The 24,802-nt window shown below is 63.5% G+C and overlaps 1 protein-coding gene across 3 annotated transcripts in view; it reads right to left on the reverse strand.

Moving 5' to 3' along the window:
* Nucleotides 1–1,085: 1,085 nt before the first annotated feature.
* ATP2B2 (ATPase plasma membrane Ca2+ transporting 2) overlaps nt 1,086–24,802 on the reverse strand; it is a 79,727-nt gene continuing 56,010 nt past the window's right edge. For all 3 annotated transcript variants that reach the window (XM_056129713.1, XM_056129712.1, XM_056129711.1), the window contains 11 exons: nt 21,426–21,667; nt 20,053–20,287; nt 14,922–15,101; nt 14,559–14,646; nt 13,385–13,491; nt 12,050–12,241; nt 11,230–11,443; nt 10,144–10,355; nt 9,954–10,061; nt 8,494–8,676; nt 1,086–1,630 (listed from right to left, as the gene is read on the reverse strand). In XM_056129713.1, coding sequence (XP_055985688.1) covers nt 1,319–1,630; nt 8,494–8,676; nt 9,954–10,061; nt 10,144–10,355; nt 11,230–11,443; nt 12,050–12,241; nt 13,385–13,491; nt 14,559–14,646; nt 14,922–15,101; nt 20,053–20,287; nt 21,426–21,667 — 2,073 coding nt within the window. In that variant the 3' untranslated portion in view covers nt 1,086–1,318. The remainder of the gene's footprint in view (nt 1,631–8,493; nt 8,677–9,953; nt 10,062–10,143; nt 10,356–11,229; nt 11,444–12,049; nt 12,242–13,384; nt 13,492–14,558; nt 14,647–14,921; nt 15,102–20,052; nt 20,288–21,425; nt 21,668–24,802) is intronic.

Genomic DNA, 24,802 nt, shown 5'->3' on the forward strand with positions numbered 1-24,802 from the left:
CCCAAACTCAGAGACGCAGCAAACCAGAACGATCCTCCTCCCAGACGCCAGCAGCCCGGACGTGGCCATGGATAAGGAGAGAAAAAGTTGAGATTACGAACTAAAACCCCCAAAAATAAAACCACCAACGAAAACCCACAAGGAGAGTCAACACGACGGCAGGCGGGACGGGCACCACTACCTCCAGGCCTCGTGCGGGCCTGCCCGGGGACGCTCGGCGGGACGCGCTCAAGTCCACTGCGTGAGGGCCGGGCCAGAGAGGGGCTTCGGGGCGGGCGGGCCGGCGTCCTCCTGCGCCCCGAGAAGCCTTCTCTCCTCCGCTCCCCGGGGCCGCGGGAGTGAAGTCACAGAGCAGGCTGGAAGGCCGAGGGGGCTCCCGCTGAGCGTCCCGCCGGGGAGCGTCTGGGCCGGGCCGGCGGGTCTTCTGCTGGGCTCCCAAACCGTACAGAAGACGTTATCTACAGGATTGTAAACAAAGTACATTCTTCTCGGAGGACAGAAAGAAGTTAAAATAGAGCGATTTAAGCGGAAACAAGGCAACATGCTGGCAAAGAAACTTTATATATCCATGTATATATATTCATATATATATATTATATATATATAGGTCTACCTATCTATACGGACGTATACGGCCGCGGCGGAGTATACGTGGATACAGATTCAAAGAAATGAATATAAGCTCTTGAGTGTCTGTGAAGTTCTTCGGTTCCATTGGTGCAAATCGACGAGGCGAGCTAGACTCTGCAATCTCAAAAGGCGGTTACCTGAACCTAGGGACGGGGTCATGCGCAGGCATCTCAGAAACTCACGCGGAGGGTTGGATACAGAGTCTCGGGGGGAAAAGAAAAGTCTGTGTGCGGCTGCCGCCCAAGAAAACGAACCGGGACCCCCCCACCCCTTCCCCCACCCCTCCCCGGAAACGCCCGGCCAGAGGAGGGTGGAAACGTGGTACTTCCATGCAGGGACTGGGTCGGCGCCGGGGAGGCCGGCGCGTGGCTGGGCCGGGTTCGGTGCTGAGCCGGGAAGGGCTGCGTGTCTGTGCGTGTGCGCACGTGTGCGTGTGTGTGTGTGTGTGTGTGTGGTTTGTTTTTTTTGGGGGGGGGTGTCCAAGACTCCCTCCAGCACCCCCCAGGCCGTCCCGCTCCTTGTCTCGAAGTGAAAAAGAGTTCAAACAGCACCACAGCCAGGAAAGGGGTCTGTGGGGTGCAAGTGGTGGGTTTTCTCGCCAGTATTTGGTTTCCTGTTGTTGCTCGCGGGGGGCCTGGATGGCGGGTGGGCGGGCGGGGCGGGGGCCTGGGTGGCGGGCGGCGGTCAGCTAAAGCGACGTCTCCAGGCTGTGGATGGGGCTCCCTGGACTTGAAGAGGTAGCTGATTTGCTCGTGTCGGTCGTCAGGTTGATCCCGCTGTCGATGGCGCTGTTGTTTTTGTTCAGGGAGGAGGGCGGGCTGGGGTTCTGCTTGAGCGCAGCGTCTTCCTCCAGGTCGGTGTCGTCGATGAGGGGGATGTGGGGCTGGGAGTCTTCGATCCGGAACTCGGGGTGAGCCATGAAGTTATGGATGGAGGTCCGAGACTCGGGCTTTTCTAGGCCTTCATAGAGAGAGCTACGGAACGCCTTCACCACTCGAATCTGCAAGGGAAGGGGGGGCGTGAGCAGGGGCGGGATGGGGCAGGGCGGGGGAGGGGGGAGGGGGAGTCTGGAATCCACCGGGCGCTGGATGGGCGGGCGGGTGGGCGTGAGGAGCAGGGGCGGGAAGGGAAGAGCGGGCAGAGGACTAGGCGTTGGTGGGCAGTCCGCGAGGCGTCAAAAATAACTCTGGATTTTGGTCAGAGGGGCGAGGTCGGGGGAGGAGAGGGGGGCGGGCGGGCTCCAGCCCCGTCCCGGAGGTGGTGGGAGGGCACGGGGCAGCGGGTGCGCCCCCCAGACCTGGCGAGAGACAGAGCCTGAGGCTCAACCATGCAGAGGGGGCAACCGTGGGGCGGGGGCGGTGGGGGCTGCTGGCCCGGGAGGAAGGAGAAAGGGCATTTCCCGAGAACCCCCGGCGGGAGTCTTCCAGGACCACTCGCAGCGAGGAACCAGACCACACGGAACAGGTGGCAGGCAGAGACGGCAGGGAACGGGGCGAGACACACGAGGGAGGGGCACGCCCACGCCGACCCGCGCCCGGCTCTGGGGGTGCAGCGTGGGGGCAGCCAGAGCGCGGCAGCAGCCAGCCGGCGACGACACGGGGGCCGGGGACATGCGGGAGACACGGCAAACGCAGACAGACACACGGCTGCACTCGGAAGCCTGGAGGATGGGAACGAGGTGTCTGGACCCACGTTTCTTTCCTTCATGCATTGGGAAGTAAACACTCGAGTATACACTCAGGGCCCGGCTCAGCCATTGGCGCTGGGGGGGGTCCCCTGAATTCCTGGGGCGGGCGGGGAAGGGGCTCTAGTTGTGCTTTGAAAACACAACAAAAAACAAAAAGGGGTGCGGGATCAGGGAGGGCCAGTCCTGGGGAGGGGCTGTGGGCAGCCTGGAGCCCCGAGACTCAGGGCGTCCTTTCCTTCCCCTCTGCAGGATGGGGTGGGGCGGGCGGGACGCTTCCGGGCCGTGGACGGGTGCTGGGATGGCCTGTCCCGGGTCCACTGTCCTCCCTCTCGGTCACTCTTCCCCCAACTGCGCTGCCCTAGCCTGGGGCGGAGACGGGGTGCAGAAGGCAGGCAGCTTCCTGGGCTCTGTCTGAGAGGCCTGGCAGGCCCGGGGGGCCCACGGGGGCCCCTGCTCTGGGCAACTCCCGGCCGCACGGTGGCAGACAGAGAAATCCCTGTTCACGGTGTGAATGTTCTAGATGCCCGTGGCCGATGGCGTCACGAGAGCAGCGCCACGCGGCTCTGGTTTGTGTGTTGGTCTCCGCCCTGCGCCCTGTACTTCTGGGAAGAGCTGTGGCCGTGAGCACAGACGGCTGGGGACGGCCGGGGGGTCTGCAGGGCAGCCCCGACGTTCACCGTCCCGCCCTGCTCTGCTCGCCTGCGCTGTGGGATGGTCCCGGGGTCGCCAGGCTCATACAGGCCTGGCTGGTCTGTGAAGCCCGTCCCTGGACGCCCCTGCAGGCGTCTGGGCTTCCGCACTACTGAGCCTGTGGAGCTCGGTGCTCCCGAGCCCTCCTGCCCTGGCTCCAGTGACACTAACTCACAGTAGGGTGGCGTGGGCCTCAGTTTCCTCATCTGTGGGATGGGGACAATTCTACCTGCAGTGCCCTGCTCCCGGCCCGGGTGTGTTTTGGGGAGTCGGGTGGGGACCGAGGGTGCCTGGAGGGTCGGGGGGAGGGGGGCAGGGCCCCGGGGTGGGACTTGACAACGCAGAGGGGACAACACAGAATGAGATGCAGCCCCTCGCCCCCGCCCCCAGCATGGAGACGACAGAGGGATGGGCTGTTCTGGACAAGACTGGTGTGGGACAGACTTTTCGGGACAGCCCGCCATGGCTCAAGGCTCCACTTCGGTTCTCTCCGCGGCTGAAATGGAAAAAAAAAATCTGGGAAGAAAAAATAAAAAAGCAAAAGCTCTTCCCTCTCCCCTCCCTGCCTGCCCTAGACGGGGCTTTGGGGGGCCTGGGGGCGGGGGGAGCGAGGAAGGAGCCCAGGGCGGGGGCCCAAGCCCGTGGGACGAGGCGGGCGGGGTCGCTCTGGGGGGGCCGACATACTCGAATGTTTACCCGGCTTCAAAGAAGCCAAGAGTCGGGGGCGGTTCACATTCATCTCAGGCTCAAGGTTAAAGACTCACAACCTCTTTTAAATTCACTCTCTCTTGCTGGACTCTGTGTCCCGGGTTCTCTAGCCCTCTGGGAAAACAAACACAGGCGGGATTCAGACACGGGAGAGGGTCTCGGGCCCCGCACGCCTCCTCGCCACCCCAGGGCTGTGCTCTGCCGAACTCAGCTTCCTTCGGGGGCCGCGCCCGGCCCTCGCCCAAGGCCCTGGACAGACGTGCCGGAGGGACGGGGCGTCTGAGGGGGCCTGAACGGGGCGGGGGGAGAGTCGGTCTCGGGCTGGCCGCTGCTGTCCCTGGCCCCCGGAGAGAAAGAAGGGCCCTTTCTCCCCGCACCTCCGGCTGGGAGGATCTAGCGGCTCCCTTGCTGTGGGGGGGGGGTGGGCCAGCCCCCAGAACGTTTACGGAGCAGAAATTCCAGCTCTGGGGACAGAGGCTGGTGCTGAGACTCGGGGAGGAGGGGTCCAAACTCTCTCCCCTCCCTTGCTGGCTGCCCTCGGCCACGTCACTGCACCTCTCGGACTCCTTGTCTCCGAGGATGGACACACTGACAGACAACGCGGCCGTCTCATGTCAGTGCCGGAGGGTTCCTGAACATTCTGGAACATTCCAGAAGGTTCTTGAACATTCTGGAACATTCCAGAGGCTGATCTGGCTACACCATCAGATCCTCATGTGCTGGGAGTCCCCATGGCTCCGTTTGACGTGGAAGATCCCTCACCCAAGTCCACAAGTCCGGCATCAGGGCCAGCACAGGGTGAGGGGCAGCGGGTTGGTTCCTTCCGGGCACACAGACCCCTGGAGCTGCACTCAGCGGCCACGGCCCGTGAACTGGCCCCGTCTCTGGGGGGACCCGGCTCTGCGGCCTTGAGGGGGAGCCCACCTCTGCACGGCCCTGGGGGGGCTTTCCGGCTTCATCACAGCTCCCATGGAAAGTGAGACTGGCTTTTGGGAGCCCCCTGAGGTCCGAGGGTCCTCAGAGGCGAGGAAAGGGGGCCTGAGGGGGGGGCTTCTCCCGCCAAAGAGGATGAGGGGACGGGTGGGCAGTTCAGGACCGGGAGAGGGATGGACGGATGGACAGTTCAGCAGTACAATGTGGGTGGATGGCTCAGGAGTAGGGGATGTGTGGACGGTCCGGGGGTAGGGGGTGAGTGGGCAGTTCAGGAGTGTGTGTGGGGGACAGAGGTCATGCTGGGCCCGTGGTCACTAATGTGCAACCCCCGTCGTGGGAGCCTTGTGGGGACACTGAGCCCCACGTGGGCCGACTGCCAGGCTTTGGGGACTGTGGCATCTGAAGAGGGAGCTGGGCTGTGGGGCTCCCCCGAGGTCTGGCATGGGACAGGGATGGGGGAGGGGCCGCCTCACCAAGGGGTTCCCCGATTCCCGGCCTGGCCAGAGGAGGATGGCCATGGAAACAGCCATGGCTTTGGGGGTCTCGGGAGGTGGCGGGAGGAGGGGTGAGAGGCACCGACACTCGAGTGAGCGAGCCCTGGGGTGGCGTGCGGGTCCCAGGATAGGCCGGGCGGGGGTCCTCAGGGCTGTCCCGGCCAGCAGCACTGTGCGTCCGTGTGCACCCACGAGGGGGTGGGCAGGTGGGATGGGACACCCAGTGCCTCCTGCTCTGAGGGACCCGACACCTCAGCACGGGCCGTCCCCGACGCCATGTGGCGCCTGGCTCCCCTCCCACTGCCAGGCTGTGGACGCAGCCTGGGGGCTGCCCACAGAGGGGGAGGCCGGGAGCCCCTCAGGGAAAGCCAGAACGGGGGCTGCCTGGTGTCGGGAGCTGGGGAGATGGGCTGGGGGGCAAAGGGCAGGGAGGCCGCGCAGGGACAAGCAGGGGCCGGACAGCGCGGACCCCTCCCCCCGTGCTCAGAGGGGGCCGGGCTGGGGTGGGCTGGAGCTCCCCCACCCCCCGCCTCTGGGTCGGCCCCTCGCGGCTGGCCGTGCCCGGGGCTCCTCCGGGGACACTCGGGGTCTCCCCGCCGGCCGCTCCCCACCGGGGCCTGCCCGTGCCCGCCCCGCCTGGCCCGCGGTTGGGGAGACTCACGCCCAGCGGCGGCCGGAGGAAGGCTGGTCGGGGAGGAAAGAGCATTGGACAACGACACACGACTAGGGCTAGAGAGATTGGCTACGTCCTGGCTCTGGCTGGTGACCGAGGACTGTCTCCGCAGGGCGCCCTGAAACGAGGCCCCGCTCTTGAAAGTATTGACTACTTCGATCTGCAGCAGAGGAGAGAACGAGACAGGTCGGGGGAGGCAGACAGACAGACGGACACACGCTGCGGCACCACGAGCAACACGGCGACGAGCCACCGACACCCACACAGGAAGACAGGCCCCTCGGCGGCCAGCGCGCGGGGCACGGGGCTGGGCAGGGCCGGTGCAGTGACCGCCGGTCATCGCGGAGGGGCGGGGTGGCCTGGGGCTGGTCATCTGGGGACAAGGCGCCCCTGTCTGGTCACCACTGGGGACAAGGTGACTCCACCAGTCACCCCCGAGGGACAAGGTGAACGCCTCTCGGGGATGAGGTGCCTGTCTGGTCAGTAGGGGACAAGGTGGTGGTCCCGGCGGGCAGAGGCTGTCTGGCGCGGGGTCGCCGCCCGCCAAGGCGCGTGTCAGGCGTGACCCACGGAGAGTGGCCCGAGGCCAGGCTGGGCCCCGCTGCCCCTGCAGGTCACTCCTCTCACCCATCACAGTACACACCGGGCGGCGTGCCTGAGGGACCGGCCTCCAGAGTGGGCTGTGGGTGCCCGAGGCTCAGCCAGGGTCCTTGGGGTCCTCAGGTCTCCTCAGGAGTGAAAGCGGGAGCCACACCCCAGCCTGGGAGGGCTGAGAGACTGTGTGTGTGTGTGTGTGTGTGCGTCCAGGGCTGAGTGTGTCCAGGGCCGTGTGTGTGTGTGTGTCAGGGCCATGTGTGTGTGTGTCCAGGGCTGTGTTCAGGGTCATGTGTGTCTCCAGGGCTGTGTGTGTGTGTGTGTGTGTGTGTGTCCAGGGCTCTGTGTGTGTGTGTGTCCAGGGCTGTGTGTCTAGTGTCGTGTGTATGTCCAGGGTCATGTGTGTGTGTCCAGGGCTGTGTGTGTGTGTATGTGTGTCCAGGGTTCTGTGTGTGTGTGTTCAGGGCTCTGTGTGTCCAGGGCTGTGTGTCCAGGGTCATGTGTGTGTCCAGGGTAGTGTGTGTGTCCAGGGCCGTGTGTGTGTGTCCAGGGTCATGTGTGTGTGTCCAGGGCTGTGTGTGTGTGTGTCTCCAGGGTCGTGTGTGTCCAGGGCTCTGTGTGTGTGTGTGTGTGTGTGTGTGTCCAGGGCTCTGTGTGTCCAGTGTCGTGTGTGTGTCCAGGGTCGTGTGTGTGTCCAGGGTCGTGTGTGTGTCCAGGGTCATGTGTGTGTGTCCAGGGCCGTGTGTGTGTGTCCAGGGTCATGTGTGTGTGTCCAGGGCCATATGTGTGTGTCCGGGGCTGTGTGTGTGTGTGTCTCCAGGGTCGTGTGTGTCCAGGGCTCTGTGTGTGTGTGTCCAGGGCTCTGTGTGTCCAGGGCTGTGTGTCCAGTGTCGTGTGTGTGTCCAGGGTCGTGTGTGTGTCCAGGGTCGTGTGTGTGTCCAGGGCCGTGTGTGTGTGTCCAGGGTCATGTGAGTGTGTCCTGGGTTATGTGTGTGTGTCCAGGGCCATATGTGTGTGTCCGGGGCTGTGTGTGTGTGTGTCTCCAGGGTCGTGTGTGTCCAGGGCTCTGTGTGTGCAGGGCTGTGTGTTCAGTGTCGTGTGTGTGTCCAGGGTCATGTGTGTGTCCAGGGTCGTGTGTGTGTCCAGGGTCGTGTGTGTGTCCAGGGTCATGTGTGTGTGTCCAGGGCCGTGTGTGTGTGTCCAGGGTCATGTGTGTGTGTCCAGGGTCATGTGTGTGTGTCCAGGGCCATATGTGTGTGTCCGGGGCTGTGTGTGTGTGTGTCTCCAGGGTCGTGTGTGTCCAGGGCTCTGTGTGTGTGTGTCCAGGGCTCTGTGTGTCCAGGGCTGTGTGTCCAGTGTTGTGTGTGTGTCCAGGGTCGTGTGTGTGTCCAGGGTCGTGTGTGTGTCCAGGGCCGTGTGTGTGTGTCCAGGGTCATGTGAGTGTGTCCTGGGTCATGTGTGTGTGTCCAGGGCCATATGTGTGTGTCCGGGGCTCTGTGTGTGTGTGTCTCCAGGGTCGTGTGTGTCCAGGGCTCTGTGTGTATATATGTGTCCAGGGCTGTGTGTGTGCAGGGCTGTGTGTTCAGTGTCGTGTGTGTGTCCAGGGTCATGTGTGTGTCCAGGGTCGTGTGTGTGTCCAGGGTCGTGTGTGTGTCCAGGGCCATGTGTGTGTCCGGGGCTGTGTGTGTGTATATGTGTGTCCAGGTCTGTGTGTGTGTGTGTGTGTCCCGCGGGCTGTGTGTGTCCAGGGTTGCTTTGGGGACCAGACCTGCTCCCAGAAGTGCCACATGCGGGGGTAGCGGGGAGGGGACCGTCCCCTGGCTGCTGGTGGCTCTCCAGCCGCTGAGAAGAAGCTTCTGTGTTCCCAGGCGGGCGCCAACCTGCCCGCCGGCCACTGGCCGCCCGAACGAAGCCCAGCCCAGCCCAGCTGAGCCCCTCGCTGCCCGCCGCCCGGGCGCCCCCTCCTTGCCCTCGTGGGGGCACCTGGACGGACCAAGGGGGCATCTGGGGCCTCCAGTCCCAGCAGTCGGGTGCGGGGGAGGGGGCTCAGCGCCAGCCCCGCCCTCCGCCGCGCGGGCTGGCACCTGGGTCTGGATGCGGTTGAGGCCCCGGAACCACAGGATCTGGCCGCGGCGCAGCTCCCGCTCGGCGTGGTCGATCTCCTCCACGTCCTCGTTGAGCTCCTCCTCGGGGAGCTCCTCCTTCTGCGTCAGCCGGCCCGCCTCCTTCAGGAACTTCAGCCTGCTGGTCGGGATGGTGGCGATGACCTGCGGGGGGCCAGCCGTCAGCCGGGGTCCCTGGGCCCGGCCTCCCGCCCCGGAGCGCGAGTGCGTGTGCGCACGTGTGTGCGTTCGTGTGTCTGCCTGCACTGTGGGCATGTATGTGCATGTGTCAGTAAGCACACGCGTGTCTGCGTGCACGTGTGCATGGACTGTGTGTGTGTGTGCAAGTGTGTGTGGGAGGCAGCCTGGTCTTGAGGGGCCGCAGATGTGCCTCTTTCCTGAGGGTCAGGCCTGCTGGGGGGGGATTGGCCCGCTAGCTCGGGTGCATGGTCAGTCCCTGGCCAGAGTTGCCCAGGGTGAAGGTGGCCTGGGTGGGGAGATGCTTCTGCCGGGGAGGCTGGGGCAGGACCCAGGCCCAGGAGGACCCACGAGCCTGTGTCTGCGGCATTTCTGTGCGGGCGTGGAGGAACTGGGAGGGGGTTCGAGCGAAGGCTGAAGGGCCCACCCAGCAGCTGAGGCCACCCGCCGCACTCCTCTCTGAACTGCCACTCACCCTCTGACTGGCACCCCTTAAAGCGTCTCATTTGGGGCGCTGGAGCGATAGAAGAGTGGGGAGGGTGTGTGCCCTGTATTTGGTGGCTGGGGTTTGATCCCCAGCACCTGAGATAGTCTCCCGAGCCCCACCAGGAGTGATCCCTGAGCACAGAGCCAGGAGTAAGTGCGCAGAAGCACTGCCCCCCCCCCTCCCCCCCAGAAACCTGTAAACATTCCAATTAAACACTCCCTCCCTTCACTGCTGTGATGACTGGGGGGAGGGAGCACTGGCCCCGGGGAGGGAGCACGGACCCAGGGAGGAAACACGGGCCCAGGGAGGGAGCACGGACCCAGAGAGGAGCAGAGCCCAGTGCAATGCTGAGTGTCAGCTCCGAACCTTGGAGACCTGGAAACCCACTTGATTAATCCCATTTTTTTTTGAACACTGCCCTTTCCTTTTCTCCCTATTATTTTTTTGCGCTCTTTCCCTAAATCAGGGGACCTAGGTCCACAGGGGCGGACACTGCTGACCTGGAGGTCAGAGTGGGCCTTGGTGATGCGGAGCTGGGTGCCCCAGGGAGACAGGAGCCGGGCCGGGGCTGGGCCTCAGGGCCTCTGCGCCAGGCACCAGCTGCTCTCTCGGCCCTCCCCCGAGGCAGGTGACACGAGGTGCCCGGCGCGGGGCATCGGATGTTGTGTTTTGAAATGGATCTTGGCAGACGCAGTCAGTGGTCCAAATCGGAGCAGAGAGACCCCGAAGCGCCAGGGTCGGGCCCGTGGGGACTCACCTGGCCCCACACCAGCTCCCCTAAGCCGATGAAGATGCACCACATCCACTGGTCCAGCTGCAGCGGGGAGCAGCTGAAGGGCTTCCCCCCGAACTGCACGATCACGATCTGGGGGAGGGGAGAGGGGCGTCAGGGCTGCCGTGGGGTGGGGGGCTCTCAGGGCACGGGGGGCGGGGGCGGGGCCGGCGACCTGGATGGCGAAGGTGCCCAGCACGATGGTGCAGAAGATGGGGTTCCGGAAGATGCCGTCGAAGACGTTGCGCTCGCCATGGATCTTGCGGGCGTTCACCTCGTTGAAGAGCTGCATCATGACGAAGGTGTTGAAGATGATGGTGTAGTGCTCGGAGGGCGGCGAGTGCAGGGGCGCGTTCCTGCCGCTGTCGATCTGGAACATCTTCTCGCCTGTGGGCGACAACGGGGCTGGGCCGGGCCGCGGGGGGCCGCGGGCACCGATCTGGGTTCTGGGTGTTGCCAGGCGCTCACGAGCCCTTCGCTCCTCCTGGGAGGACAATCTGGAATGACCTGCACCAGGTTTCTTGTGGCTGTGAAGGGCTGTTGTGGGCCCGGGAGGTGGACAGGGGGAGGGGCAGAGGGGCAGGAGCTGTGGGTGGCGGGCAGGGGACGGAGGGACAGATGGGCAGACGGGCAGGACTCTGGTCTTGCATGTGGCCAGCCCGGCTTCTGCCCCCAGTGCTGCACGTTTCCGAGCTCCAGCAGGTGTGGCCCTGGGGGACCCAGAGCATGTGGGGGTGGCCAGGCCTGTATGGCACATCCTGGGTGGCTGGGAGTCCCGGGGGAACCCTCCTCAGAAAAAAACCCAAACGACGCAGTGAGGGGCTGGAGAGGTGCTGGCCTTCCTGCGGCCGACCTGGGCTTAGTCCCTGGCACTGCCCGGAATGTGACAGCGGCCATCCTGGGGGGTGGGGGGGTGGGGGCGGAGCAGGGCTCGCTGCGGGCGGCTGCGGTGAAACCGGCATCTGCCTCTCCCGCCTCCGAAAATGCGGGTGGCAGCCAGAACCGAACACGGGCCGCGGAAAACGTGGCAAGAGCCGGAGCTTTCTGAAGGCCCCGCGGCCAGAGGGGAAGGAGGGGGCGACAGGGTCGCCGGGCTGAGCTCTGGACGACGGGGACAGGAAGGAGGCGGGGGCGGAGGTCCCACTCGCAGGGGCCCCTCCGCCGGCTGCCTCCCGGGGGCAGTCGCCCCGTGGGGATGGTGTCTGGGGGGGCAGCCCGCGGCCGGGAGGAGGGGCGGGGTCGGGGCTGCCATGGCACTCACCCACGAAGAGCAGCGTGAAGATGAGCGTGAGCTGGTACACGGCGTGGCCCAGGATGTTCTTCATCATGGTGCGGGAGATGAGCGGCTTGTTCCGGCCGTACGGCTTCCGCAGCAGGAGGGTCTCCGTGGGTGGCTCGGTGGCCAGGGCCAGCGACGCGAAGGTGTCCATGATGAGGTTCACCCACAGCATCTGCACGGCCTTCAGCGGCGAGTCCTGCGCACAGGGCCGCGCGGGGTCACGGTGGGTGTCGGGGGCAACAGGGGATCTGGGGGGGCAGGTTCTCTGGGGTCTCTGACAACCTGCCCACGGCTTTGGTTTCATCCACTGACAACCCAGGGGACACCTCCTCCAGGAAGCCCACACCGCCCCGAATACCAGAAGCCCAGCCTGTGCGGCTCCCCACTCAGACCCCGTCCACTCTGCCCTCCTCCTGCAGGGCTTTTTCCTGCCCATCCCTCAGGCTCAGCCACCAGTGATGGTCTGGCGGCTGTCCCGCAAGCCACCGCCAGAGGGGGCGTCTCGCCCACAGATGGGGCCGGACAGACCCTCTCCCCCACCAAGTCGCCTCTGGAGCGCCCCCCTGGGCGAGGCATGGCCTAGCAGGGGCCGAGGCCGGCTCTGGGTCTGGGGTACCGGGCAGGAGTTGGGGTGCGGCCAGACTCCGGCCTCTCCTTTCCCTTGTAGAGACCCTGGAGGGTCCGGCAGCTCCCGCCTGGGATGAGCCTGCCTCCCCCCCCCCCCCCCAGCCTTGTTTCCTCTTGCCTGCGGGGCTGGTGCTGAGGGGCCCGCGGTGCCCGCCCTGCCCGTCCCTGGACTCGCCTGTGTGATGCAGGCGCCCGTGAAGGCCACGATCACGGCCACCACATTGACCGTCAGCTGGAACTGCAGGAACTTGGAGATACTGTCGTAAACGTTGCGGCCCCACATCACGGCCTTGACGATGCTGCTGAAGTTGTCGTCGGTGAGGATGATGTCCGAGGCCTCCTTGGCCACGTCGGTGCCCGCGATGCCCTGGGGACAGGACAGCCGTGTAGCCAGGACAGAACAGCGGACGGGGGGCACATGGGAACAGGACGGCACTGGGACAGATGGCAGCTGGGGGCTGGTGCAGGGACAGTGAGGGGAGCGAGCGATTCTCTCTAGCGATACGACCCCACGACTGTCCCAGACACAGCGCCACGGGCTGTTCCGGAAAGGCAAGTACACGGCAGTCACGCTGTAGGCACAAGGCACATGCACATGCATTCCGTGTGCACACGTACCTCACACGCATGTACACACATTCCCGTGTTCACACACACCTCACAACCTGTGAGCACATTCCCGTGTGTGCAAGTATGTGAGTGAGTGTGAGTGTAAATGAGTGTGTGAGTGTCCTGAATGCACACCCCCGCTTACCCTGCTTTCACTCACACATACTCACACTCATGCAGCCGTGCTCACACTCATTCACACACATGCTCATGCCACACTCAAACTCAGGCTCACACTCACAGTCATGCAGTCACACTCACGCACTCATGCTCACACACTCATGCACTTACACTCACATGCACAATCACCACTCATTTACACTCACGCTCACACACTCACGTTCACACTCATACCTTACATCCACATTCATGCACACTCACACTGAGATTCATACATACACTTACACACACTCAGGCACATTCACTCATGCTCACACCCAGTCACACACTTTCATCCACTCACATTCATGCTCACACACATGCTCACACACGCACACTCAGGCACACTCACTCATGCTCTCACTCATGTACACTCACTCACGCTCAAACACACTCAGGCACACTCATGCACTTAAAGCACTCTTATGCACACACTGTTCCTGCGCACACACACGGTCATGCACATCCACTCCTGCACACTATCTCAAGCCCGTGTACGCCCACGGTCGTGCTCCCACTCATGGTGCCATGTGCTCCTGGCCGCCCACTACACACACGTGCACACCCTCCTGGCAGCATCATTGCTGAGAGGCTCCCACACCCTCCGGGGAGCTCCGGGGCCGGGTCAGACTCCGGAGCGCTGGCAGCCCAGGGGGACAGTGGGTGACCGAGAGGCCAGCAGGCTGAGACAGCGGAAGTGAGGCCACGCCCCCGCCTGAGGCCCCGCTGCAGCTGCCCCTACCATGGCGAAGCCCACGTCGGCCTTCTTGAGCGCGGGGCCGTCGTTCGTGCCATCCCCGGTCACCGCCACCACTTGCCGCTGCTCCGTGTGGGTGCTGTCGATGATGCCTGGGGGTGCAGGGCTCTCGGGAGGACACGGCTGGGCCCTGCTGGCCTCCCCGCCCTGCCCTGCTGGCACCAGCTCCCGCCTGGGCTCTCCCCTCCCACCCGCTCACAAGCCCGCTTACAGCCTGTGTCCACGGCCTGGGGTCCCCTGCCCTGCCCTGCCGTCCCCCGCGCAGGAAGTGCCTCCACTCCTCAGCCCTGCTACCCGTGCGAACCTGGCAGGTGCCCCCAGACCCCCCAACCTGCTGCTGCTGCTCTTGGAACAAGTCCCGCCCCCAGGCTCAGGGCCAGCCTAGGACTGTGCTTTCTCCTCAAAGGGCAGAGACCCCCGCCTCTGATTCCCAGCGCATCCCACACCCCATCCTGCACCCCATCCATCTTCAGGGCCTGTGTGCTGACACCCTCCCCCTGCCCTGGCCCCCTTCTGTCTCCCAGGTCAGGTTTCAGTCCTGCCAGGGACAAGAGTAGAGCCACCTGACCCGAAGGGCGGAGGGAGGGAGGGGGGACCTCCTCTGGGGGTGGCTGTGGGGGTGTGGGTCTCTCCCAAGGCCCAGGGCAGCCTCTGAGGGGACCCCAGTGCCCTAGAGTGCACTCAGCGGGAACCCCACACGCTCGGGGAGGAGGCCGTGGACCCCTGGCAGAGCCAGCACCTGCCACTCTCCCGGGGGGCAGTGGGCAGAGGCAGTCTTGGCCTTAAGAGCTTCCCAGGGGGCTCCCTTGGGGACAAGGCCTGAGGCGTCTAAGGCCCGAAGGAAGGAGGGGAGACGCGGCCGTTGGCCTCTCAGGATTGTGGGGGGGACCGTGTCCTAGGCCAGGGCACGCCCTGGGGGGCACAAATCACACATACTCGGGGGCACCCCTGCCCCACGGAGCCTGCTCCCCCAGCCCACGTGACCTCGGGATGGGGCCTGGACCCTGGAAAGGCAGGTCCAAGGCTTCCTGCTGGAGAGGGACCCACACGAGGTCCCTGACCTGTCTGTCCCACGGGGTTTCTGGCTGCAAAGGGCAGGGCCCCCACAGCAGGGGATACCCAGAGCGCCCATCCCATCCAGGGGGCCAGGTCTGCTCACCTTTGACCAGCGTGTGCTTGTCAGTGGGCGAGGAGCGAGCCAGCACCCGCAACTTCGGCCAGATCTTATCGATTCGTTCCTGCTCGATCTGGGGTGGGATGGGGGACACTGAGGCCCAGAGGCGGGAGGGCGCATGCCCAGGGCTTCTGGGCCGCAGCGCCCCCCAAGCCTCTGTAGCCTCCCCCACGGCCTACGCTGCCCGGCTCCACCCACAGAGGACCTGGCACACCCACCTCTGCCTCCGCCTTCCCACCTGTCCCCCGTCCCCCTTCCCGCCCGCCTCTACCTCCCCCTTCCTGCCCATCCCCACCACCCCCTTCCCTTCCTGCCCGGCTCAGCCTCCCCCTTCCCGCCCGTCCCTACCTCCCCCTTCTCGTTGCGGATCCTCCGGTTGAACTCCTTGCCCTCCAGGCACAGGAAGTCCTCCCCAGGATGGATGATGCCGCATTTGATGGCGATGGCCCGGGCCGTGTTGATGTTGTCCCCGGTGACCATGCGGACCGTGATGCCGGCCCTCTGGCACTTGCGGATGGCTTCGGGGACCTGGACAGGAGGTGGCAGCCACGGAGGTGGGCATTGGCCTGGGCAAGCCCTCCCCGCCCTCGGGCTCCAGAGAGCGCCCTGCTCCCCGCAGCTCTCTGTCCCCCTGCCCCTGCCTGTGCCCTGGGCAGGCATCGCTAATCAATCACAGCGCCGCAGTCCTGAGTCCCGGGCAGCCAGCGCGACCCCTGAGACTGTCCATCCCGAGACAGCCATCTGGGCCGCATCTGGCAAAACCTTGGCCAAAGCCTCCGGGGCTGCCCCCAACTCTGCTGGTCCCATATCCGGGGCTCCTGGCTGCTTTGTCTGCAAACAAACTCAGCCCCTGCAAACTCTGTGATCAAGACCCTTCCGCACTTTCCTGACTTGGCCCATGCAGGGCATTTTGGGGGCATTTTGTTTGCGGAATGTGACTCTGGCTTTGGAGAATTAGGCTCCGTTGGAAGCTCCCGCTCCTCCCGGGTCTGCGAAGAGAAACCGGCATCCGGGCCAATCAGGAGCCAGAAAAGCCGGCCAATCAGAAGCCAGAGAGGTCCTGGCCCCGCCCCTCAGTCCCCGCCCCTCCGCGGAGCTGGGATTGGTCCAGGATTGGTCCAGCCTCTGGGATGCTGCGCGGGCGGCTCCCGCCCAGGAGGGCATCTTACCCTTGGGCAAACCCAGAAACGACACAGCTTTGCTCTAGCTGCAGAACATCTCCCAGTGGCAAGGACAAGCCGCGGAGACAAAATCCGACTGCACCCAGAGACCGAGGCTTCTCAGAACCAGGGACAAGACAGCGTCCCCGGTGACTGCACATCTCAGCTCCCGGACGCTCACTCCCATTCGCACACCCTTAACCGCCGTGAGGGCTGTGCCCCCGACCCCCAGAGCGTGTGTCCAACCCCCAGAAGCTGCTATCGTCCTTCCCTGGGGTAATTTATTGATTTTTGGGCCACACCTGCTGTGCTCAGGGTTTGCTCCTGGTTCTAAGCTCAGGGTTCACTCCTGGAGGGGCTCGGGGATCCTATGGGGTGCTAGAGATCGAATCTAGGTGGGCCACATGCAAGACCAGCCCCCTACCCGCTGGACTATTGCTCCAGCCCGACTAACCATCTTATCTGGATCCTGACCCCAGAAGAAGTAACTTAAGTTGTCTCTGTCCCAAATACACAGTCGGAGAGTTGGAAGCATCTGGATCTGCCCACAGGCACCCTGACATGGGATGCTCTGCTCACACACTGCCTAGGACAGGCGCCCGGGAACCTCGGCACGGCCTCTCACGGACCATTCCTTCCCAGTACGAGGGCTGTCAGCAGGGCTGGGCCTGGGGTCTGGAGGAGCCGGACCTGCCTTCCCAGAACCCCCCACCCCTGTTCTGGGCCTCTGTAAGCAGGGGCCTGTAGGAGAAAGGGAGATGCCAGCTCTGATGCCCCCACCCCCAAAGGCAGAGAGAAGCGCCACAGGCCCAGGGGGTGCGGGTGTATGGGCTTCACCCTGAGGTCCTACCTCAGCCCACTTTCCTCATCTCTAAAATGGGCACCCTTGTCCGCGGGGTCGGGAGGACCTGGGGATTTGGGGTGGGAAGTACCGACACAGGACCCCAGATGCTGCAGGAGGGGGTGGGGCCCATGCAGGTGGGTGGAAGGGCGCACTGAGGGTGTCTGGGGTGGAGGGGTGGCCGGGCACTCACCACCATGTGCCCTGGACCAGGTATGAGGGGATATGTGACCTGCTTCAAATCGGGGGTTTCAAGACAGCCCTGGAGCATGCCAGTGCTTCCTGGGGCTCTGACCTGCGGCCCCCAGAGGGGCCTTTGTCCTGCATGGGCCCTGCCCGCCCCAAACCTCCCCCCAGCGCCTCACCAGACTGCGGGGGGCTCTGTCACGGCCAGGCACGGAGAGGTGCTCTGTGCCCACGGCCCCCGGCCGCACCCCACACTCTCTAGTCATGGAAGGAGCGGGACGGGCTGGTGAGAGCTTCTCCATGTGGCTCCAACCACCCTCAGAGCGTCTCGGCTTCACTCTACTGGGCCGCTCAGGAGGGCGCTGCTCCCGACCACAGCCAGGCGTCGACGCCCGTGTCACCCCGGCCTCATCTGCCTGGCTCGGAGGGGAGCACCTCGCGCAGTGGGGTCCCCTTCACAGCTGTTTCTGCATCCACTCCATGCACCCAATCCCCCAACCCACAGACACTCACTCCCACAAGCACTCAGTCCCCTCACTCCATCCACAGCCACTCATCCATCCCCTCACCCACGTCCCTGCACCCACTCACTGGCTCACCCCCTGTCCTGGGCTCTGAGGCTCCAAGTACGGGTCAGGGTGTACCTGCTCCCCTAGAGAGGTGAGAGCAGGACACTAGCGAGCTCCTTCTTTAGCCTAAATGACCCTCACGGTGTCCCTGAGGAGACCGGGGGCAGGTGGCTCCCTGCTTCCCGAAAAGGGCTTCCAGACACGTGCTGTTTCTGGGGAACCCATGGGGACCCTGAGAGCCCCAGACCCCAGCAGACAGCCCTGGGAAAGGCCAGCGGGAGTGTCCATCACCGGGTGGGACCAGCCCTGTCCTCTGTGTTGTCTGGAGAGGGAGGCAGGCAGGGGGAGAACGGCCCTTTCAGCAGAGGGGGAAACTGAGGGAGGGAGTGCCCATTTCCTAGGCTGCCACACAAGGACCGTGACAGCCTGTCGGGCGCAGAGGGGTCCCCACGGGGCAGGGCCAGAGCAGGACATACACAGCGCAGGGACAGCCTGAGCACTCCCCAGGGGCTGGTGACAGTGGCTGTCTTTGGTGGGGGGAGAGGATGGGGGCTCTGTCCTGGGACCCTGCATCTCCCCTTCACCCCCGGGGGTCTGAACCCCCAGGTCGGGGCGATCGAGCAGACAAGGAGTGGGGAATCCTTCACCCCGTGAACACCCAGCTCTGTGCGAGGTGGGGAAACTGAGGCTGCGGTAGATAGCCATTGGTGGGTTCAAGCCTGACCCCCCGACTCTACTGGACCCCAGCTCTCTCTACCAGAAGAGACAACCCGAACTCAGTCAGGGCCCCCGGGGGTGAGAGGGCCCCCAGGCTGCACTGGGCCTGCTGAGGGGATCAGTCCTGTTCCTGAGTCTGCCTGCAGCCCACGGGGACCACAGCTCCACTCCCCAGCTCCTCAGGGGCCCCCCAGGCAGGGAGGGTCTGGGCACAATCAGCGACATAGAGTCAAAGTCCTGTACCGTGTTTTTGGCTTTAAATGCTGGTTGTCAATCTGGAAACAACCCAAGTGGCTGAGAACAGATGACTGGATAAAGAAACTATGGTACATCTGCACCATGGAATACTATACTCCCAGGAAAAGGGAAGCCATGGCATTTGCTTATAAATGAATGGACATGGAGAGTATCATGCTGAGTGAAATGAGTCAGAAGGAGAGGGACAGATATAGAATGGCTGCTTCATTTGTGGGATATTACATAGATACATATCTGTATCTACATCTATACCTATATATCTAATATCCAAGGCCAGGAAAAACAGGAAATAGGGGCCAGGAGGACTGGACAATGACCGGTGGTTAGAAGTCCACCACAAGAGTGTCTGGGGTCCGAAGAGCAGTTAGAGAAAGGGCAACATGACAATAGTAGCTGGAAGGATCATTTTGGGCAGGAACTGAGTGCTGAAAGTAGGTAAAGGAATATACCAGATAATCTTGCACTATCTATTGCAAACATAATGAGAGAGAGGGATAGAGAGGGAGGGAGACAGAGAGGGACAGAGAGGGAGAGAGAGGGAGACAGAGAGGTAGAGAGGGAGAGATAGAGGGAGAGAGAGAGGAAGAGAACAAACATAATAGGAGAGAGAGAAGGAGAGGGAGGGAGAGGGAGAGAGAGGGAGGGAGGGAGGAAGGGAGGGAGGGAGGGAGGGAGGGAGAGAGGGAGAAGGAGCGAGAGGAAAAGGAGGGAGAGGGAGAGAGAGGGAGGGAGGGAGGGAGGGAGAGAGGGAGAAGGAACAAGAGGAGAAGGAGGGAGAGGGAGAGAGAGGGAGGGAGAGGGAGGGAGAGAGGGAGGGAGGGAGGGAGGGAGGGAGAGAGGGAGAAGGAGCGAGAGGAAAAGGAGGGAGAGGGAGAGAGAGGGAGGGAGGGAGGGAGAGAGGGAGAAGGAACAAGAGGAGAAGGAGGGAGAGGGAGAGAGAGGGAGGAAGGGAGGGAGAGAGGGAGGGAGGGAGGGAGGGAGAGAGGGAGAAGGAGCGAGAGGAGAAGGAGGGAGAGGGAGAGAGAGGGAGGAAGGGAGGGAGGGAGGGAGGGAGGGAGGGAGGGAGGGAGAGAGGCCTGCCACACACGCAGTGGGGTGGGGGAGGTGGGGCGGGAGACTGGGAACACTGGTGGTGGGAAATGCACACTGGTGAAGGGACGGGTGTTGGAACATTGTATGACTGAAACCCGATCACGAATAGCTTTGTAACTATATCTCACTAATTCAATTAAAAATTAAATTAAAAAGAATGCTGGTTGCTACCCGCCCGACAGCAGCCATAGCCCCAGGAAGGAGCTTTGGGCTCAGCATTCTGGTCCTCCTCCAACCTGACACTGAATCCCCAGAGGAAGACCTGGGTCACCACCTCCACCTCCTTCCCTTCCGCTAGACAACCTGCCCTTCTGGAACTTTCTAGCTCTTCCCTGGACACGTGATAAGCAGAGCCGTCAGCGTAGCACTGAGCCAGCCAGCTGTTCCCACCGACTCCAGACTGGGGGCCCTTTTCGGGGAGACCCCGACTCCGACTGGGAGGGTCTCAGGCAGGTCCCTTGGGGCCAGAAGGGGGCCGGCATGGGCACAGGCTCCGCCAGACGGGCTGCCCACGGGCCAGGCTGACCTCAGGAGCCTGCAGATTGAGGAGTTGGGGAGAAGACCCGGCAGGCACGTTGGGGAAACTGAGGCTCAGAGCAGCGAGGACGCTGGCGCGGGACCCCCTGCCTCCCCGTCCTGTGCCCGTGTGGCCGTACCTCGGGCCGGACGGGGTCCTCGATGCCCACCACGCAGATGCAGGTGAGGTCGTTGAGGATGTCATTCTCGCTGTCCCAGTCGGGCTCGGGGCTGGAGGGGAAGTCGCGGTACGCCACGCAGATGGTCCTCAGCCCGTCGCACGCCATGGGCTCGATCACCTTCTTCACCATCTCGTCCCTGTCCCGGGGTCGGAAGACCCGCGGCTCGCCCGACTCGTTGAGGATCTTGCAGCACCTGGGGAGGGCGGGAAGAGGCGGGGAAGGGGCGCCGTTGGGAGCAGCCCTCCGGAGACCAGGCAGCGGGAACAGACCCTCGATTGGTTTGAGACCCCCAAGATTCCTCTGGGAAAACGATGGCACAGGTCTCGTGGGGTTCGAGGCGCCGGAGCGACAGCACAGCAGGTAAGGCAGACCCAGTTTGATCCCCGGCACCCTGTATGGTCCCCTGAGCCCTCCAGGAGGGACCCCTGGGTGCAGGGCCAGGAGTAAGCCCTGAGCACAGCCACATGTAGCTCTCAAACCAGAATCAAAAACCAACCAACCGGGCTGGAGCGATGGCACAGCAGGGAGGGCGTTGGCCTTGCACGAGGCCGACCCGGGTTCGATTCCCAGCATCCCATATGGTCCCCCGAGCACCGCCAGGAGTAATTCCTGAGTGCAGAGCCAGAAGGAACCCCTGTGCATCATCGGGTGTGGCCCAAAAAGAAAAAAGGCAAAAAAAAAACCAAACCAAACCAAAACAAAACCAACCAACCAACCTAGCCTCTGTGCCCAGCACTGGCTTCATTGGTCTGGGTGCACTCAGGGGTCGCGACCTTTTCAACACCCTGGCATGACCCCCTTGTGTGGTGAGGCCGAGCTCCTCAGATACGAGAGGGGAAACTGAGCCCCTGGGGGAGGGAGGGTCCTTCTCAGTTCGGCTTTGGACTGGCCGCTGAACTCAGTGAACTGGTTGGGCTCTAAGAGCCGGGCTGGGAGAGAGTGGACGGGGTTGCCCAGGGGCGGGAGGGGTGGGCAGGGCTCTGGAGACCCCCGAGGAGGACAGAGCAGAGCAGTCCTGGGCATGGTCCTGCCGTGCCTGCCAGGTGCCCCCCCCCCCGGCCCCCGAGCAGCCCAAGCTGGCGTGGGGACACCCCGCCTGTGTCCCTGAGAAGCTCTGGCCCCCCCCCACCCCCCGCTGCCCGCCTGACCCCTGTAGGCAGCAGATTCCTGAGCACACGCCCCCTGCAGACACACTGTGCCCTTCCCCCGCACTTGCGCCCCCTGCCGGCATGCTCTACCCCCCATGCGTCCCCACCCCACAGGCGTCCCCACCCCTTCACGCACCCCTGCAGACACGCTCTGCCCCCTGCAGACACGCTGCCCCCGCTTACTTCTTGAGCACGATCTCGGAGGCGCCCTTGCTGTACATGCGGAAGCTCTCGTCGGGCAGCTGGATGACGGTGCTCATGGACTTGCGCACGGAGTTGAAGGTGTACACCTTGTACAGCTTCTCCTCGGGCATCTGACTGCGCACGGGCTCGTAGTCCTGCTTCAGGTCCAGCACGAAGCCCAGCAGCCCGCACTCCGTCTTGTTGCCCACCTGCCGTGGCAAGCCGCCCTCCTTCTCCGGGGGCTGCGGAGAGGCGGGGTCTCACGGGGCTGCCGGCGGCGCGGGCACCGGCTCCCCCACGTCCCTCTGAACCCAGGGTCTCGGGGTGGGGGGACAAGCTAGGTGGGCCTTAGGGGGATGAAGAGAAGGCGCAGTGAGGCGGGTGGCTGACCCGGGTTCGATCCCAGGAACCTCACATGGTCCCTCGAGCCCGGCCAGGAGTGGTCCTGGAGCACGGAGCCAGGAGGAAGCCCCGAGAACAGCCAGGTGTGGCCCAAAACAAGAACAATAAAAGAAAGGAACTGGGTCCGGGAGATAAGGCAGCGGTGAGGGCGCTTGCCTTGCACATGGCAGACCCAGGTTCAAGTCCCGGAATCCCATATGCTCCCCTGAGCCCTGCCAGGCGTGATCCCTGAGTACAGAGCCAAGAATAACCCCTGAGTGAGCATCGCCAGGTGTGGCCCCAAAACAAATAAACAAACAAAATACAAAAAATTAGCCCCAAGAGAGCACTGAGTGAAGGTGCTTGTCTTGTGCCCGGCCGACCTGGGTTCAATCCCCGGCACTGGAGAAGCCCCAGAACCCTGCCAGGAGTAACCCTGAGCCCAGAGTCAGGAGGAAGCCCTGGGCCCTGCTAGGTGAGGGGTCACGCCTGCCCCCAATAACGAACGATTTCAAATATAAGAACCCAACGGGGAGGGGCTGGAGCGATAGCACAGCGGGTAAGGCGTTTGCCTTGCGCGCAGCCAACATGGCCAACACAAGTTCGATTCCCAGCACCCCATGTGGTCCCCCGAGCACCGCCAGGAGCAATTCCTTAGTGCATGAGCCAGGAGTAACCCCTGAGCATCGCCGGGTGTGACCCAAAAAGAAAAAAAAATAAAGAACCCAACGGGGAAATAGTGAAGCTCTCGTGAACTGACCATCTAGCTTCGTGGACCTGAAGCTTTATGCAAATTTGCCTGAGTTCTAAGTTTCCTGTCTTGAGGAGCTGGTGGGGCAGAGACAGCTCTGGGGACCTGAAGGCGGGAGCTTGGTGCTGTCCCTGGAACCAGCTGGTTCCCTGAGCCTGGCTGGGAGTGACCCCAGAGCACCACCAGGGGGCGCCTCAAACAAATGAAGAAGCAAAGGCCATAAACTGACGCTTCTGTTATCCCCACCTATTTGTACGGTCTTTCCCAGAAAGAACCTCTCACGTTAGGGCCAGAGGCAGAGTACAACAGGTACGGCACTTGCCTGCATAAAACTGACCCAGATTCAATCCCTGGCAAATGGTCCCCCAAGCCCTGCCAAAAGGGATCCCTGAGCACAGAACCAGGAGCAAGCCCTGGGCCCTGAGCGGGCAGGCAGGAGCTCGCCCTCCTTTCCTCTCCCCGTCTGTCTGCAGAGATGGGCACATCCACGCCGAAACACCGCTGAAGGGCAGGAAGAAAGAATGTGACGCCTAACTCGAGCTCCTGAGCAGAGGTGTCTGGTGTTTTGTTTTGTTTTAACTTCTCAGATGCTTCTGGGTTCACAGGCCTCAGCAATGCTCCAGAGAGATGCTGAATGAGACCCCCAGGCCACGTCCCCGGGGATTACCTCGGGGGGCTTCAGCCACACACCCCAACTCCGAGAAGCACAGTCCAACCCACGGCAGGGAGGCCCGGCCAGCTCCACACGCTCTTGCTCTCTCTCTCTCTCTCTCTCTCTCTCTTTGGTTTTTGGGTCACACCCGGCGATGCACAGGGGTTACTCCTGGCTCTGCACTCGGGAAGTACTCCTGGCGGTGCTCAGGGGACCCTATGGGATGCTGGGAATCGAACCCGGGTCGGCCGCGTGCAAGGCAAACGCCCTACCCGCTGTGCTATTGCCCCAGCCCCTTCACACGCTCTGTGAGCTCACGCGGGGCCTGGAGTTCCAGGCAGTGGTGCTGCACGTGGGCGATGCGGCCACCACCAGCAGTGCACGTGACAGCGTGTGACTCGTGTCCTCCTGTTAGTGCCGGGCTGGCCTCCCGCTCCTCCCTGTCCAGTGCTCTGCTCTCTTCCGCCACCGTCCTGACATTTCAAGCATGTTCCCTTTGGGCCTCACCCACTGGCCTGTCGCTTAGCCGGCCACAGGAGTGGACGGTTGACGTCACAGGTCAGAGCTGCTGGTCAGCGCGTGGGCTTAGGACGGGCGTGGCCTGCAGGCACAGGGAGGCTGCCCGCTGCCCTGCACGGGATGGCACACCCAGAAGCTTCGAAGCAGAGTCTCCACCGAGCACCTGGCCTGATAGCGCAGCCACCTGGCTCCTGGCTGGGCAGCACTGCACCCACGGGGGACGCCGGCTGGACCAAGTACTATTTTCTAAGTCCAGGTGGACCAAGGTGCCTGTTTATGTCCCTTAACTCAGCATCTGTCAGCCAGGGCCCCCCGGACTCTCCCGAGGGAGCCACGAGGGCAAACTGGATAAACAGGGGTGAGCCGGGGGTGGGGGCACGGCCGGAAAAGGTGGGAAACACGGGTTCAACCTACACGCAAAGTCACGCACTGGCGCTCCCGGGTGATGCCCACAGCGGCTCCCGACACATGTCCCGAACGCAGCGAGCAGGCGGCCTGGGAGAGGAGCCCTCGCCAGACTGAAGGGGAGCCCACGTCCGCGACTATCCCCGGCTACAATCTGCTCGGCCTGAAGCCCCGCTCCCGGCCCAGTGCTCCCAGAAGGTGATCTGAGCAACAACGCAGGCGGGAAGGGGGTTGCCTGGGAGAGCCAGCGGGCCCAGCTGCGCCCCCCCCAAGGATGCCCAGGAGCCGCCTGCCCTGTGGCAGCCCCGAGACCTGGGCTTCGGAGCCTTCGGGACTGGAGCGATAGCACAGCAGGGAGGGCATTTGCCTTGCACGCGGCCGACCCGGGTTCGATTCCCAGCATCCCATAGGGTCCCCTGAGCACCATCAGGAGTAATTCCTGAGTGCAGAGCCAGGAGGAACCCCTCTGCATCGCCGGGTGTGACCCAAAAAGCAAAAAAAAAAAAACGCCTATAGCTCCCGAGTTTTCCCATCTGTAGGAGGGGGTGCTGCGGCTGATGAGGCAGGAAGGACCCCCCCCGCCCCGGCCCTCTGTGCCCCCATCATGCCTTCGCCAGCCCCCTACCCTGCTCTCAGAGGGCCGGTCAGTTCAACAATTCAAATCACGCT

Source organism: Sorex fumeus, unplaced genomic scaffold (genome assembly GCF_029834395.1).
Source record: "Sorex fumeus unplaced genomic scaffold, SorFum_2.1 ptg000072l, whole genome shotgun sequence".
NCBI lineage: Eukaryota > Metazoa > Chordata > Mammalia > Eulipotyphla > Soricidae > Sorex > Sorex fumeus.